The sequence below is a fragment of the Euprymna scolopes genome, chromosome 25, assembly GCF_053919585.1.
Source record: "Euprymna scolopes isolate OS-2025 chromosome 25, ASM5391958v1, whole genome shotgun sequence".
Lineage (NCBI taxonomy): Eukaryota > Metazoa > Mollusca > Cephalopoda > Sepiida > Sepiolidae > Euprymna > Euprymna scolopes.
In genome coordinates, this window is record NC_136506.1 from 96356286 (window position 1) to 96374946 (window position 18661).

The following is an 18661-nucleotide window of genomic DNA, read 5'->3' on the forward strand; positions in this document are numbered from 1 at the left end:
CTATAAGGCTGTTTTATTTTAATCGTTTCCCACTTTTTTTTTCTCCCTGTAAATTGAATAAAACGCAATTTTAATCACTTTTTCATTCTTTGTTTTAAAAATTCCCTCGATACAGCTTTGAGAAGCGAGGGTCGAAACGGTCAGCTGGCTCCCAATTTCTCATTCTTTCCTCTCCTGTTCCTCTTTTTGGAGAGAAGATTAAAGGAATATATATATATATATAATATAAACTTTTAATCATGAATCATAGGTCTTCCTTCCTAATTGCAATATTTTAAATTTTGTATCCCCAAAAACATGAAATATATATTTCACCATGTTTCGGACAATTATTCCTCTGGCCTTCTTCAGGTGGTTAACCATGACCGGTTGCTGAGTCTCTTAACTGTATCCTCAGTAATTACTTCAATAGTTGTTGTATCACCACATTCATATGGCCTGCTTTGGGTAAGATTGAAACTGATATCTTCAATGCCCATCTGGAACTGGAGATTCAATGCCTCTATCCACTGCACCACGGGCCCACTATGGAAAGTACTAATTACTGAGGATACAGTTAGGACTCAGCATTTCTATCCTGCCGCGGTTAACCACCTGAAGAAGGCCAGAGGAATAGTTGGCTGAAATGTGGCGAAAAAACTAAAGATGAGGATAAAAATCCGCAAATAAATAAATATACAAATTACTCATTTCCAAAAGATTTCAATAAAATAATCTATATCTATAAAAGTGTGTGTGTGTGTGTGTGTGTGTGTGTGAGGACACTTCTCAACCTATATACTCAGCGAATCTTTGATTTACAGACTTGAAATATGGTGTAAAGGGTATGCAGACATGTGGAAAACTTTGATTGGGTTTTGTCAGGGGAAAAAAACTGCTAAGAGGTCAAAATTGGTATGTGAAGGCGATTGGATTTTTATCTGTTAGATAACTGTTTTATGACTGCGCATGCGCGCATCGTTCACATGTTAATAAGTAGGTTGTAAACATTTTTTTGAAGATGGTGTCAAGTATGATAATCATTAGATTATCAATACTTGACTAATCGGTTTCAATCTCAGATCAAGTAATATATATATATAAATAAAAAGTGAACTGTTTAGAAAAAAAAATACTTGCATGCACATATTCCCCCCCACCCTCTCCAAGCAATTTAACGATACATTTTATACTGGGCAGCCTGCTATTATATAATATTTTTATCTAAAAAATTCTGAAACTTATACATTCTTGCTGCTCCCCCCCCTCCCCAAATTTTTTATTGAAAATTACGTCTACTTGTAAATGTATTGGAATTCTATTTCAACATTTTTGGCTATGAATAGTTTATTTTATTTGCGTAATATGGATTTATTTTCGTAACAATCAGTTTTTCTGCAACATTTTAATTCTAGACGTGTTCGCTTCAGTTGAACGCGTTACTATTTTCGGTGTCCTCATTGTTTTCTGGTTCTTTGTGTGCGTCGTCCAAATATTGGATAGCGGTTGGCATCTGATATTGCGTAACAGTTGCGTACGTAATCTTCGTTCCTCTCTGATGTGTGACAAGATTTGGTAAGTTTTAGTTTTGTTATTCGGTTTGGATGTTTGGAGATGTGCGTTTTCGCATTTAAGCGTTGTTGATTTGAGAAAATAATTTTTTTTTTTTTTTCTTTCTTTTTTCTTTCTTTTCAATTTTCGAATTGTACTAGGCATACCCATGACCTGTGGAGTCACAGAAACGACCACTATTCTATTTTGGTTTCATTCAAATTCATAAACTGAAACCTATCTTGTTTCTAAGTTTTTGAGATGAGGATTGTGTTATGATTCTTCAGATTACCGTATATCTAGTAATAAACAGTAAATATAATATGTAATAATAGATAGGGTTATATAAGTAGTAGTAAGACAAGTATAAAAACAAAAATGCTGGTAAGGGGTCAAAATTGAACAAATTGATATGTGGAAGTGATCGGACTTTTATCTTAACTTTTTCGTGAATGTGCATGTGTGAATGTTTACATTACAGATTACTTATGTTAAGAATAAGTCATTTTGAAAACCCTTTTTTTAAAAATTGTCACATTGGCATAATAGTTATTGTACTGGACTCTTTGGGTTTTGGTTTCAATCTCAACTCTTTTTTACTTTCAAGAAGTGAATGGTTTAGAAAAAAAATACTCGCATGCACATTTTCTTTGTTTCTGTATTAATTAAAACTAGCGGGACTTGTGGAAATTCCATAGGGGACTCTTTCATGCGTAATATATTGCTGTTGACATTCTGTAGATGTTCAGTGTAAATGGAGTATGCTCTGATATTATTGTAGGTTTTTTGTTAAAACCGCGAAAGTATTTATCTAAGTTAGCAGGGACACCCGGCATAGCCTGGCCATAAAGTACATTTAAATATATTTTAATTCTTGCAGATTTTGTATATATTATTAGTTAATGTTCTGTTGATTTTTATGTTATAGAGTTGCGATTTCAGAAAAACAAAATATATATCTATATATATCCATATAACTTGGGTGCATCAGCTTGAACTGAAACCAAAACTTGTGAAAAATTTTGTGTGCGTTTCATTTGCAGAAAGTTAAGTCAGCAGTATTGTCGGTTTCAAACCTGATAATTAGGGATCATTTTGGATACACATATCAAGCTCGGCTGAAGAGAGCTTGATATGTGTATCTAAAACGGTTCCTGATTATCCGGTTTGAAACCGAAGGTACTGATGGTTTGTCATCTAAACTTTCTGTAAACAAAACACAAATATGCTCTATTATTCTTTATAATAGAGCACTCTGCTGGAATCCTTTTTCCAAAAAATATAACTAATTATATACTTTGGTTCCTTCACTTATAATTGACATCAAAACTTATGAAGAATTCTTGGTAAAATTATTTATTACAAGAAATGGAAGTCCATAATTAAACGAAAGTCACTCGATGTAAGCGTGACACACAAAAGAAATTACACACGTTAACATTAATATATAGATAATAGATATACTTATTATGTAAGTAGTAAGACTGTACACGTCAAAACAAAAATAGGTTTAAGACTCCTAGAATTGTGCACAACAGCATCAGTAAATTACCCTCTTCTGGAGGTTGAAGGTTCAATCCTAAATGTGGACGACATTCAAAATACAATTGTGAATTACTTAGGACTTCTACGTAGTCATGGCTGACGTAATGAGAGCATGCTAACTACTTGGATTAAATAAAAGGGTTCGTTCAAAATTCCATGCAGATTCCAGAATTTGATAAGGTCAGAGGTTACGTAGACCAAGATATTATGAAAATAACACCAAGTTTGTTTTTTTTTTTTTTTTTTTTTTTTTTTTGGATTTTCACTCCAGACAAGGCACAATGCCACTCATTTGGGACATAATTACGGGGATACTATGTAGGGAGTTTCACGGCAAGATGAGAACAGTAGTCGGAATAACTCGAATAACTTTTTACAGGTCAGTGCCCCTCTTCTGGGGCACTGACTTCTCGATCCCTTTTTCTGACCATGATGTCTTAAGTTTTTGGAGTGGGAGAGAATTAAACACATATACGTTTATATTTCTATAGGATTCATTCCTAAATTATTCTAACATTATGAAACACAGCTGCAAGGTATTTAGTTTTTTTTTATGCAAAAAAAAAAAAAAAAAAAAAAAAAAATCTAAATTTGTACAAAGGGTTGTCACCCCCAACAGCTCTTTGTACAAATTAAGATTTTTGTGAAATTTTAACAATAGATATTAGGCATAAATTATGTTTCCCGAACTTAAGTTTCTTTTCTGAGTTTTTTAAAAGTTGATGAGGTATAATGTGGGCACAGCTTTTCATTTGAAATTCAAATATTTCAGATTTGCATTAAATTTAATCCAGTCGTTCAGGCATCAATTAATCAAGATTCTCTGGATTGCAATTCCTTAGCAGCCCTTCAATCTTTAACATTAAATTTTAAACATTTTCTAAAATCCAAATCATGTAAAATTGGATTAAGGATTCAAGACAAGGTTTAGTGTTCGATCTTTGGTAATTTTTTTTAAGGGAAGGTGCATAAAGTTGTGCGAAACTGTTCTGTTCAGTAAATTTTACCTGTACTGAGAATGAGTATTATTCTAGTTATATCTTTTAGTGTAGCATCTGTTCTGTTATGCGAATAATCCGATATTTTCTCCTTTGGGAAGAGGTCCTGGATATGACCTTAAACTATATCCAATGGTGAGGTCCCAGTTTGTGGGCTTTGGGGAGTGTGGAGTTGCCCTTTTAATTGCCATTGCTCCCAGGTACATTCTGTCCCGGAGTGGTAGTACCTGTTAGGGTCCCAACTATGGGTTAAATAGAAACCGACTTGAAAAAAATATATATTCTATTAAAAAATTTTTCTTCATAATCACTGGATTCAGCATTAAATAACCTGAAAAGGGTTGATATGCCGTAAAACAACCAACCAACCAAGATACCACGTCAGAAAGAAATTGTCACAATTGTCGATTCATTATCAGATTCGGCGCTTGCATTATAACTTGGTATCTAAAATTGTAGTAATTTAATCCTTTAAGAAAATAAATATCCTGTTTTATTACCATGAAAATAATTTTTTATGAATTATTGAAATAATTGATTTTACATGGTATTCAGATTCGTACTAGAATTGTCTGCAAGGTTCTGTGATATAGTGGATAAAGTATTCGGTAAAATTCAGTTTTAAGTAACTCTTTTGCCAATTGTAGGTTAAATTCTTGGTGCGAGTGATACTCAAAATATAATTGTGAATTAAGACTTCTACTTGATCATGGCTGCCAGAACAAGAACATGCTACCCTTGTGGATTAAATAAAGAGTTCACGTTAGTTTAAGATACGCCTGAAAAACTGAGATTACATCGACCAAAACATTGTGAAAAGAACACTGAAGATGAGAACAGTAGTCCAAAGAATCCCAATGTGAAAATAAGTCAAATTTCAAATTCATGAAATATCACCTTTTGAAGTTGAAAATTGTAGTTTTAGCAAACGAGACCACAATTTTATTTGGAAATAATTCATTTTAAAATGGTAAAGTTGTTATTTACCTTAGTGACGTCAGATTAATCAGCATCTTTGCTGATTATTTCATTTCTAAAAATAACATAAAATTCTTTAATCTATTATGTAGATGGGATGTAAATAGCTTTTGATCTTTAACTGCACAAGGATTTGGTAAGAATTTTAAAGCCAAAAATGTTTGAAAAGTTAAAATGCTTCTGAATTCCTTTCAGACTTTGAAAAATCTTGAAGTAATTCATTCTTTTTGTTTTCCAACTTTTAAAAGAAAAGATTAAAACATCTAGCTTGTTTACAGATTAACCAAAATGCATTGTGGTGGATTTAATTTTGTAATTTAACTTTTTAAAAAGTTAGGTTTAAAAAAAAAAAAAAAAAAAAATTCCTATATGCTATTATTTCAAATCTCTTAATAGTAACTAAAAATCTGTGTAATTTTAAGTCAGATGACCCTGAAAAATACATGTGAAGCCGTTTCATAATTTGTTATATTTAAATTTTTTTTTTTTTTTTTTTTTTTTTTTTTTTTACTGAAATAAAATGTTATGAAATAGTCTTAATCTACTTGTAGCTATAAAAAAAATTCTTTTTTATAGACCATATTTTGAGAGCCCTAAGCAGTTTATCGACCCCTGAAGAGAAGTTGGCTGCCTTATGCAAGAAATACGCTGAACTTAATGAAGAGAACCGAGAACTTAGTGCAAACGCTAAACAAAACCAACGGAAATTTGCTGTCGTAAGTTTTGTTTCTTTACTGAACTTTTAATCCACTTGACGTCCTTTTCTTTTTCAGTTTCGTATTTTATGAATTTGATGGTTAGACATGCAATGGGCACGTCTTTCATCGCCACAGATTATCTGACTGGTGCTACGAGATCAGGCTGTCTGAAGATGCTGCCTTCCTGGCTAAAAGGTCCTGGATATGACCTTAAACTATATCCGATGGTGAAGCCCCAGCTTGCGGGCTCTGGGGAGTGTGGAGCCACCCTTTAATTGCCATTGCTCCCAGGTCCACTCTGACCTGGAGTGGTAGTACCTGTTAGGGTCCCAACTATGGGTTAAATAGAAACTAACTTGCAAAAAACAAATATATTCTATTAAAAAAAATTTTCTTCCGAATCACCAGATTCGGCATTAAATAACCTGAAAAGGGTTGATATGCCGTAAAACAACCAACCAACCAATCCTGACCAAAAATACACCAAACTGTTTTTATATCCCCTTGCAAAGCCAAAAACAATTTTCCTCTACAAACCGAACACCATGAATAAATATTTGAAGATATAAAGAACTTTGCAAAATTTTATCAAAATGAGCGGATTTGGCATGTATCTAGTAAGTAATACACACGGATGAAAAAAACGCTTTGGATAATCAGATTTCAAGGTAGTTCTACTAAAATAGCCATATTTTTCAAACCAAAGCACTTCAAGTCTTCAAATTACTACTTTCAAATGAATTAATAAATATGAATATACATTATATATTTTAAGAGTTTAAAGCAAATAAAGTGATAAAAATGTGAACGTCATAAAATAGCGTTTTTGGTAAGGTTTTTAGTGACCCTCCCCGTTTTCTAAAGGCCTGTACCATGATTGTATGAAGAATTTCGTCATGAAATTTGAGAACCAACCAGAAGAGGTGTTAATCTTAATACTGTCAAGTGTCCGAAATATTTTTTATTTCTTTTTTTTTTTTTTTTTTTTTTTTTTTTTTTTGTTGTTGTTAAAGATAAGACTTTAATATGACGAGTATCGAACATATTCAAAAAAAAAAATTTCGTCGGACACCCACTAGTAAGTAAATCATTCTTTTTACTATCTTTATCAATTAAAAGTATTATTCTATGTTGAGTAGAACCGCGGTAATTGATAATAATTTAAAAGGACCTACCCGAAAAAAAATGTTTCTATTTCTCGAGTTTGGTCAAATTAAGTTAGTATTAGCAGCAGCAGCTGTAGTATTAGTCATAGCACAGTGTAAACAACACGTGTTCTTTTAATTTTTTTATTTACGAACGAATTAAGAAACATGAAAATATGAATATAAATGTTCTGATATGTTTAGAGCTATTTTGTTATCAGAATAACATTAGTTTAGAACTATTCGGTTTTCAGAATGTATAACAACAATCCCAACCAATTTGGCATTATGAATCCGTTGCAATTTCTCACATTTCTGGTCAAATTTAAAATCATGGTTAAAAAACAAAATAAACTTTTGTAGATATATAGCGTGCATGCACTTTTATTCATTGCATTAGTTTTGAACAGTGAATTAAAACTATGTTTTACTGCGAACAGCCATAAATGTTTTTGTTTTTTTCAAAATCAAAAGATGTATGAAAATCTCGTTTGTATTACTATACACATAGATTTGAAAAAGTTGTCAAAAAAACAAATATATAACAAAGAAATGTTATCAAAGGCAAGATAAGTTACTTTTCTACCTAACCAGATATCCTTTTAGTGTTTATATTTAATGTAACATGTTTATTCAGCTCGAAAAACAGTGTTTACCGATGTATTCGAAAATTTAAAATGGCGGCCGACTCTCTCTTTGAGGCGGTAAGTTTGGGAAAATGAGTTATAAATAAAAAAAACAGACAAAATACTGTTAAAAACTCGCTTGATATATGTTGATGTAACATAGGATATATATTCGGTTGGTTTTTAACAGTGTTTTGTTTAGTTTTTTATTTTTAACTCATTTTCCCAAACTTACCATGTGAAAGAGATAGTCGGCCGCCATTTTTACCTTTCCAATACATTGGTAAGCACTGTATGTTTTTCAAGCTGAATAAACATGTTACATTTAATAAAAACACTAAAACATATCCAGTTAGGTAGAAAAGTAACTTATCTTTCCTTCGATAACATTTATTTATGTATTTGCTTTTTGATAACTTTTTCGAATCTGTGTACAGTAATACAAACCTTGTTATTTTTTTTCTACTTATTAAGCGAAAGGGATTTTTACCACCTGCTCCAGTGTAGTATAAACGGCCTATGGAATAAACACCTTTAACCTCGAAAATAGAAATCAAATTTATGGAATTTTCTTAGAAATTTCGTACCGCAGTTTCTTATTAAATTAAAACTAAATATAACATTTTCTGACTTCTTTACCTGTCGAATACACACATGCACATATATAAAGCTTCTTAAAACACTCTTTAACCCTAACAATAACACTAAGTTCAAGTGGCAAGCCCCCCAACAAAATACCTCTGTAAGCCACATACAAATGTCTAAAACAAACAAACAAAAAATAGACCCTTCCTTAAAGAAAAATGCACATAAAAAATAAATTGGTTAACTGTCCTAAAATGCTAGAATGGCCTGGAAATGGTGAATTATTTTACATTTTTGTGAAACTACCCCCCCCCCCCCAATATTGTTTTTGTTTCTGTCAAGTCTTCAGTATGTTCACACATAATTTTCCTTAGCCCTACAATTAATTCAAAGTCCAATGGGCAACCCTCCCTATATTCTCATTGCATAGAAACCCTCTTAAAACCACACATAATCGTCTTAAAAATACAACAAAAAGCATACAGGATTTATCTCCCATAAAAAAAAAACCCAGTTAACTGCCCTAAAACGCTAGAATTACCTGTAATGGGGAATTATTTTACATTAAATTCTAAAATAATTTGTTTATCTTTCATTAAAGTTTTCCATGGCATTTCATACATAATTGCCTAAAAAGGTAGAATCACATTTTGGAGGGGTGGCCAGAAGTGGTTGGCTGGGGTTAAACAGAAGGTGTTAATCTACAATAATACCAAAGAAATATTGCAATATATTCATTTTTAAATGGTCCTATTTTTAGATTTAAGTTTTTTGTACATAAAGCACATTACAATTCAACTTTGAGTTCTCCAACTTCTTTTCTGTTTATGGATACATGGCATTTTTAAGGAATTGCTGCATATTTATGCACATTTACTGCAGATTATTTGGAAACCATGGAATTTTGGAGATTTTCAGTTGCATATTCTGATTCCTTGTACAAAAATACACTTATATTATAAATTTCATTGCTTAGTCTTGTGTTTTAACAAAGATATGACATTTTTACTGAAAAAGTAGTGTAAAAAATGTGACGAAACGCATATGGTCTTAAAGAGGGGAAAATATTCAAACGTGTGAGGCACAAAAATAGCCATAACTTCCTTAATTTTAATCAGATTTAAAAAATTAAGATTCTTTCTTAGCTCATCAAGCTCTTTCTATGTATACCAATATTTAAATATTTTAAGCTATTTCAATTTTTTCATGTTTATTGCTACATTAATCTGAAAAGGGTTGATATGCTGTTAAACTGAACCCACAGATTATCAGGACAGCAGTTCATCACATAAGCAGTTTTGTCAGATGACCTTCAGCAGTATTTTGTTTCCTCTCTTCAATAAATGTTGAAAAACAATACAAATTTACTTGGGTTTTAACTTTAAGTATATGCACACAATATCCTCAATCTATTCCCCATAGGTAAGCAAATAAGTTTAAAAAAAAAAAAACAAAAAACAAAAAAAACTCAACTGCTTGGTTGCTGATTCAGCGAAAAAGGAGCTCTTATTCACCACATCACACTAGGAACTTCCAGTCTGTGATGTAATTGCCAAGGCATGTCGCTCTCACTTAACTTTCTGTAAAAAATTCCACCCTACTTAATTTTAAACTTGCATAGAAATTTTTTCCATTTTTATCCGTGTTTCATAACACTTAAGAATTTGTTTTCAATGAATTGTACCTGTAGGATGATGTGACACAAAGGTTGGAAAGTGGGATTTGAAAAGGCAGCACCCCTACAGGAAGAGGACTCTGGGCTGCAAAAAATGCCTGGGCAGCTCAGTTGGTATTCTCCAGTAGGAGTGCCTGAGGTGATTAACAATAAACTAGGGAGAAGGAAAATTCTAGAAGTCTGGACTGACTGTAACTACATAGCTCCGTAAACGGAATAAGCCGTTTCAACAATAGCCGAGACTATTTGCTTTGGTGTCAAAAGAAAATGATATTAACTCAACAATTAGAGTATCCTATTTATTTCTATAACAGATGCACATGAAGAAAATGAAGCCTTCGTTATGTTTCCCAATGCTCAATCTGCGACCTTGCACACTAATAAATAACGCAACTCTCTGATACTTGATATGCTTGGATTATGGATTGTTTTTATTTTTTTTTTTTCAGTTTCTTTAATAATAATTAAAAAAAAAATTCTTTTAAATTACAGTTGACTCGACAAAAGGAACAGTTGCAGTTAGAGAACAACAAAGCTGTGATGGCGAAAAGTCAACTGGAAAGTTTGTGTCGTGAATTGCAGAAACATAATCGTCTTATCAAGGTTAGAACGTTTTTTTTATTTTATTTTTTTTCGTTTTTCAATTAAAAAAAATGTATAAATTTAGATTACTGTTTCCATTTCAATTTAGATTGCTCTCTTGTTTTTTGTTTTATGGTATCTTTTGTTTATTGTTAGGTGAAAGTACAGAATAGGCTAAAAGAAAAAAAAGCCCCCCCCCCAATCCTCCATGTTACACATTTTATTTTAAATAACGCTACATAGAAAAAACATTTTAAACATGAGGGGGCAACTGGAAACTAAATAAATCCATAATGAAATGGTAATCATGTAACGTCCTTTTCTTTTTAAATGGTGTCGGTACATGTTAACACTTGGACCCACACGTTGTCAGAGACAGTCGCAAAGGAATAAAAATTTTGCCTTTTCATTTGAATTGAAATGCATTTATTTATGATTCTAAAATAACGCATTGCCTCTCGTTTTAAGTCTCTTAGTTTATCTCATCTGCCATCTATCTACAATCACCATCAACAAATTCTCCCACTCTCTGTGTCTAAATCTAAACGCAGATTCTATGAGCAAAGCTTCTTTTCTTAGAACTTGCCCACCAGTGGAACAGTGTTCCACTGGTCTTCTTCCTGGCCAATTACAATATGGTAACCTTCAAGTCCAATGTAAACAAGTTTTTGTTGAGCCGTTCCTTTAAATAATCCAAATGCTACCCAATCTACACCATTTTCAATTACTAAACTATTACCTTACATTCATTAACCCTTACCTTAAGTGACTACCAAGAAAAAAAAAAAAAGTTTACAAAACCCTGCTGTCTCTACACTGGTTTAAGTCTCTTGCTGCCAGCACATGTCTATCTCATCCAGCAAGTTTTTTTTTTTTTATTTTTTATTGGCTTGGTCATTTGCATATGTGTTATGCGACTGCTGCTGCTACCAGCTCTGTTACAATCGTAAAAATAACCATTTGGAAAGTTTTAGCTTGAATAGTTTTAGATTATTTAAAGTTATTTCTTTCAGTAACACCAGGATTAACATTATCGAAACCTCGTAGTGCACGGAATAGGTGTAAGAAAAAAAAAATTAACTAAAAAAGTTTTCATGTTTATTAATTTTTTAATTTCTCTCCATTTTTAGGAAGAAAGTTTGGCTAGAGCTAAAGAGGAGGATGAAAAGCGTAGAGAAATTTCTGCAAAATTTCAGGTAATTCTTTTAAATTAAGGTGCTTATCCAGAATTTGCCCTATATTAAAACCAAACCCTTGTGTACAAACCCGTGATGGAAATAAAATATTGTGCACCAAAAAATTACGTAAATTGATCAGTTTTTTTTTTTGTTTTTTAAATACATTTTTGGTACTTGTACAGTTTAATGACGAAATTAAAAATGAAAATATCGAAAAAAGATTATATTGTATGTATCTGTTTTGGACTGAAGCTCTTGGGGGGGGATCACTTAATTTGATTGAGTAGTATTTTTTTTTTTTTTTTTTTTTTTTTTTTTTGTTAAGGATATTTTTCTAAAATTTAAAATGGGAGTTCTTTCCTAAGAACCTTCAGACTGTTTTCAAGATGAAGCTGTGAAATTGTCGCATGTAATTTTAAGCTATAAAATTTGATTTTTCTCATTTAAAAATAAAATGACTTGATCAATTTATGTGATGATTGGAATATGATATTTTCTTTCCATCATTTGTCGTATACATTATCCAGATTTTTATTTTTTTTTTTGCAGAAAGGGGAATTCTGGACAGTACCAAATTTTGTAGCTAAAAATATTTCAATTTACCGTTAAAGTTACCCCCGTCCATTTTTGTCCATCACCCTTTAATTTTAATTAGCATTTTCATCATAAAGGCATAGATTTTAAGAATATTTATTTATTTATTTATTTTTTTTTTTTAGACAACAATTAATGAGATTCAAACGCAAATGGTGGATAACCATGACAGAAATATGAAGTTGAAAAACGAAAACACGGAATTGGCTTCCAAATTGAAAACCTTTTTGGAACAGTATGATCAACGAGAAAAGGTAATTTTTTTTTTAAATTTTTTTTTTTTTTATTTATTTTTTTTTTAAACTAAAAATTGTTGTTGATAAAAAAGAAAAAACATTGGTAAAACTTTGAAATTTTTTTTTTTAAATTGGTAAAAAGTTTTTGAAGTTATTCATCTAAAAATATTATGAACTGATAAAAATCTTAAAAATTAACCAAATTAAAATATTTAGATAGTAGCTAAGTTCTAAATAATTCTTATTCGTTTAAGCTTTTGAACACTACTTTAAATCATAATTTTTATTCTGATGTGTAGATAGATTAGCCTCCAGCAGGATATAAAAACAGCGAAAAGCACAGAATTCAAAATATGAAATGATTTTTGAAACCAAATTCAGTACTAAAAGAATATTGGATCCATTACTTATACATACATCACCAGTGTTCTCTACACAAAATCTCAGATATTAATAACATCTCCATTAGACATCAAGAGAAATCTGCCATTGTAGGCATTTATCGTTATAGCTCGCCAATTAATAAAAAACTAACTCGCTGACAAAGGTCTGAGTCGGCTAGAATATTTGATTTTTATATCTATGCCGCCGTCCAGTCTCGAAAGACAAAGGACACCCCTGTAGGGGCAGCAGTTGCATGTAATTGTGAGGCAAGGGTTGCGCGATCCCTAACCACACCTCTCCTGAATCGGCACTGTTTGGGTCCAGTGGCAAGGGGAAGACTAGGACGACTGGAAACAATGCCGAGATAAGCGGAGAGCACATACAGCACCTGGAAGTCCCAAATGGTCACCCATTTAATACTGACCAGGCTTAACAATGCTTAACTTCGGTGATCTAGCGGGAACCGGTGTGTCAACGTAATTATACCGTATTTGATTTATTGTCATTTATGAAAAAAAATCTTTTTTTTTCAAATTTGGTTTAAAAAATTCTATTTAAAAGTTATAAAAATCTTTATTGGCTAGTAAATGCAGCTGAATTTGCTTTTATGAAGAGCTTTGACTTGTTGCGCATATATAGGTGTTTGTGTGTGACTGAAAGATCCAATATACAAACTTCCTTTTCAAATCAAATTTTTTGTTTACTTTATTTGTTCAAACACGGCAAAATGCTACTAGCATTCAAAGGGGACACTGTGATAGGAGTCCTATTTTAAACAATAGGAAAAAAACAAATGAGCAATGGTGGCATGACAATACTTTGATTTTCTGATTTTTTTTTTTCTTTTTCAGTATTTCGAAAAAATTGTGAAGCACCGTGAACTTGAGCAACAACTTGCAGATGCAAAATTGAAGCAAGCCGCTATGCAACTCGCAGAAGTGAAGGATAAAAATATGCAGGAAAGAGAATTTGTGAGTTTCAGAAAAGTTTTCCCTGCACTTAAAATTTTTTTTTTTTTTAATTCTTCAATAACTTTGCGTGGCGAGAGCATAAGTGTAATGGGTACTTGTACAGTTTAATCATGACATTAAAAAATGAAAATATCGAAAAAGGTTATATTGTACATATTCATTATGGAACGAAGTTCTCCAAAAGAATTTCACTTAATTTCATCAAGCAGTTTGTTTTTTTGCTGTAAAAAAAAAAAAAAAAAAAAAAAAAAAAAAAAAAAAAAAAATTTGATACCGAACAAATGGTTTGATTTTTTTTTTTTTTTTTTTTTTTTTTTCTAGGAAGAAAAGCTAGTAATAAAGATGGGAGGGAATATCGGCACTTTAACACTTGAGTTATCTCCCCGTTGCGTGTTCAACAAATTTCATAATGGCTGACTTCAACGCGCTCTCATAAAAACATGTTTTTCTGCTGTAAAATAAAAACTTGATCAAATTAAATGAAATTTTTTTCTCTCTCTCTCTCTCTCTCTCTCTCTCTCTCTCTCAATACTGTATATTAATAGTAGTTAAAAGAAAAAAAAAAACATAAGGCGAATGTGATATATCCAACCACATCCCCCCCCCCTTGACAACAATTGTCAACTCCAATGCTGTTTCCATGTTTTTTTTGTTTTTTTTTATCTATTGTGGCCTCATCTCTCACAATAGTGACTACTGATTCGCACTGGTTTACAAGTATTCGTTTCAATCAAGCGATGCAATCTTCCTGATTAGGACTTTTTTTTTTTTGCCTCCCTGACAAAAGAGCTATAGACCTACTAATTCACTCTCATACATCCGTTTGTTCGCACTTGTCTCTATAACCATGCCTTGAATTTAAAAAAAAAAATTTGCACAAACATTAGTCATAGTGAGAGTAAATTTTTGCCAGAATGGATTTTCCAGGATAACTCTGATTACCACCTAGGGGGTATTATAGGGGTAAAATTGCGCCTAAATCAGTCATCCTTTTGTTTTGTTCACACTTTTCTTAATAACCACTCCCTTTTGAAATTTTGCACAAACATTAGTAATAGTAAAAGTGAATTTTTCACTCAAAGAGCGGAACCTCGCATGTTCGACCCCCCCCCTTTTTTTTTTTATCGCTGTTGAAGACCAGACAGACTACTTTTCTTGCGGCACGGTGTCACAAGGAAGGATAAAGATAGTTCCTATTGCTGATGAGGACTTGTATTGTTGAAATTAAGTTGATTTAAAATTTAAAAAATCAGGAAATGTTTTTATAAAAATGTGTTTAAATTTAGAAATTCCAATTAAAACAACACTTACAAAAGAATCCCTAATGTAGTGGTATATTATGGATTAAAATCTGATGGGTAAGGTAAGTTTTACATGCATGTGTCATGGTTTCCAGATTGCGATTTAATTGGAAGATCCTATTTATTAAAAAAAAAAAAAAATAAAAAAAAAAAAGGGATAAAGATGTTAACCTACCACAAACATTAAATTATTAGTATGTAGATAATTTAATGTTCTGTCCTTTTTAATAAGATCTCCCGATCACCGAAGACACTGTGTGTGTGTGTGTGTGTGTGTTGTAAAAAAAAATAACTTTTGGGTCATAAGTAAAAAAAAAAAAAAAAAAAAAAAAAAAAATACCTTCTTGGTCTTCTGGCTAGGACTCGAGAGTAGTATCTGTTTGTGTAAAGATGGTATGATATGAGGCTTCTGTTTGCACCGGGAGTCCATACAACAAAAATGTCAGAAGCCATAATAATCAAATATATTCTGATACTGTATTAACCAGATTACTTAGATAAATACTTTTACAGTTTAAAAAGAAATGCTACAATAATATTCCTGGGTTTTCGTTCATGCTGAACGTCTACAGAATGCCTTGTAGCAATATATCACATATGAAAGATGCTGCTTTTCCTTTTAATTTTCTTAAATATTCTCATTCATTTCTCTGTATAACAAATTATCTTCATTGAAACATTTGTCCAGCATTTTCACAAAAAATTTTTTTGTTCGGCATCTTTTGATTTACATAAGGGAATATGCTAACGATAACACGGTTTCTGTTTTGCATACCCCGGCTCTTTTCATTTTATACATATATATATACTAGCAAAAGTACCCATCAACTGAGTTCAAAAACAGCCTACAGAAAATGAATTCTGGTTTATGAAAGTATGACAGGTTATGAAAAGGAAGGGTTGTAAAGAGATAGCTTCGAATTTGGGGTATCAAAACGAAAGCAAAATATGATGAAAGTAAAAATAAAATGGGTAAACCCCGTAATTCATTATACCATACTTTTTCACACTGAAACACTTATCACAATATTCTGTGGATCTATATTAAAAAACCTTGTTAAACTTAGTGCTTTGGTTTTTAAAATATGACTATTTTAGCAGAAACCCCTTGAAATCTGATTATCCAAAGTGTTTTAATGGCCATGTGTATTGCTAGTTAAACTTTGTAACATATTTCTATTCTATGGAGGTCAGGCGCGAACGAACACCCCATAATGTTATTATACCATATTTCTTCAAACTGAAACATAATTATCAAAGTACACTTACGCAGATAGATATGAAAAATCTTAAAGTTTGTTCCTATTTCCATTCTATGGAGGCCAGGCGAATGCAGACCCCACAATTTTGATACCATCCCTATTTAAGTTAAAACCTACTTATCAAAGTATTATTATATACATCTATATCAAAAACTCTTGTAAACGTTTTGTTTTTAATTTTTAATTTTTTTATTTCCATACTTTGTGGACCAAGCGCATATGCAGACCCCACAATTTTAATGAATCCTCATTATGCCAGATCAAACATATCCATTTCTGTGTCTCGATACATCTTCAATCATTATATGTGATCAGTTTTCTATAACAGTCAACCATATAGGAGCCTATTCCTGACCACACACACACACAGACGTTCAGCTTTATATTATAGATATATTGTATAAGTCATTTTACAATTTTTTTTTTTTCCAAGAAATTAACTTTGATTTCCGGGACATTACTTTTCATACATCAATAACTCGAAATAAAATTCCAATCTTTTAAAACTATGAAATAAAATAAAAATTAATAAGCTGTTTTATTTTTAAAATGGCAGTTATTTCTGCGCCACACAATGACTTATGCACTAACATGTGCATATCTAATTTTCAATAACCAACCTGAATGCAAAATTGCAATTGCTTATTTTATTTTTTTTTTGTCTCCAGGCAACCAATACAATATTCATGTATTCTGGTCCACATCCTGGAAGTTGGTGATAGTTAAAAAATGAAAATGTTGTCTCCTGAAATAGGATGTGACTTTACTTGTTTTTATTTGTTTTAATCCTCAACCCTATATGTCCAGATGAGAGTAGAAATACATCTTACTTCAAAAGTAATATTTCTGCAATTTTAATTACTCATATCAATAATTTTTTTCCTTTTTGTAGATGTTGAAGAAAGCCACTGACACTGATAGGAAAATGGTTGTACTTGAAAAACAGGTTTGTTAATTTTATTTTATTTAAGTATACAATGATACGTGTTCAAAATAAAGTTACCAGCGTCTGTTTCTGAATTTTTTAGACGAGGATCAATAATTTATATTTCAATACAATCCTTCATGTTTGGATTCTTCAGACTGCTGTCCTCATCCTGAGTGTTATTTTCACGTTTCGGAAAATGTAACTTAATATTTTATTATTGGATTCTTTTTGAGATGAGTAATTTGTATATTTATTTTGTGGACTATTATCCTCATTTTCATAGTTGTACCTATTTACTTGCCTCCCCACGAGGGCAGTTAGGCACAAGGTCGGTTCCTAATCCATGGAAAATCTAGTTCCCCAAAAGGGGACCCTCTGAATAGGAACAAAAATAAAAATTGAAGGACCTCTCCTCCCAGTGACTCACGACAAAAAAGGCCAAATGCAGCATCAGAACAGATACCACACTGTGATCTTGGCCCGAAGACCAGCTGTTTCTTGACGTTTCAGCCAACAATTCCTCTGGCCTTCATCAGGTGATTAACCATAACGGGATAGGAATATGGAGTCTCTTAACTGCATTCTCAGTAATTACTGCCTTCCATAGTTGTCGTCTCACCATGTTTTGTCCAACTAATCCTTTGGCCGACTTTGGGTAGGATTGAAACCGCTATCTTCAGGCAATGTTCATCTGGAACCATAGATTTAATGCCTCAATCCACTATTCCATGGGCTCCAAAGTAACTTTTTGAACTCTGGAATATTTCTGTCAAACTCTGAAATCTGCACAAAATTTTTATTTAATCCAAAGATCGCATGCTCTCGTTCCATCAACTTTGACCATGTTGAAATTTTAATTCATGGTTACATTCTTAGCATTATCGAAGATCGTACCTTAAATTCCAAGAAGAGTTTCACTCAGAACTGAATTGTACTTGGTATTTTATCCTCTATGCTAGGAGTTCTCGTGAACCAGTTTCCTGTATATAAAACTTCTTTTAATAATAAAAACTGCAGTTAATATGGTAACACATATGTCTGGGGGAAAATATCAGCAGGAGCTGTCGAATAGCTAGCTTGCAAAGATATTAGCAGCAGTAGCCAAAAAAGCACATATGCAAATTTGGGAGTGTGTGTGGGCTTGTCAGAAAAATAAAAACTCCATGTGATCATGTGGGACAAGCAAACTCCACATTGGAAAAGATGGGTGTATAAAATTGACGGTGAGAAATAGCTTGCTAATGCCAGTGTGAGGTCAGAGAAAGAAAAACGTGTTGAGAATTGAGCCGGTGTCAAGATGGTGAGGTTTTGTTGATTTCATGGCAGACAAAATGAACAGTCGGAAAAATATGAGACGCATTCATTGTTTGGAAAGTTATGGTAATAAATGCCTTTTGCTAAAACAGGAAGAAAAACGGTTGGATTTATTTTTGTTTGTTCCTTTT

General features: G+C 32.1%; 1 protein-coding gene across 6 annotated transcripts in view; it reads left to right on the top strand.

Annotated features, from left to right (window-relative positions):
* Window positions 1-18661, top strand: part of LOC145247539 (uncharacterized) — a 122671-nt gene that overhangs the window by 78944 nt on the left and 25066 nt on the right. For all 6 annotated transcript variants that reach the window (XM_080109372.1, XM_080109371.1, XM_080109369.1 and 3 more), the window contains 6 exons: window positions 5628-5767; window positions 10273-10383; window positions 11493-11558; window positions 12260-12388; window positions 13606-13725; window positions 17181-17234. In XM_080109372.1, the coding sequence (XP_079965498.1) occupies window positions 5628-5767; window positions 10273-10383; window positions 11493-11558; window positions 12260-12388; window positions 13606-13725; window positions 17181-17234 (620 nt within the window). The remainder of the gene's footprint in view (window positions 1-5627; window positions 5768-10272; window positions 10384-11492; window positions 11559-12259; window positions 12389-13605; window positions 13726-17180; window positions 17235-18661) is intronic.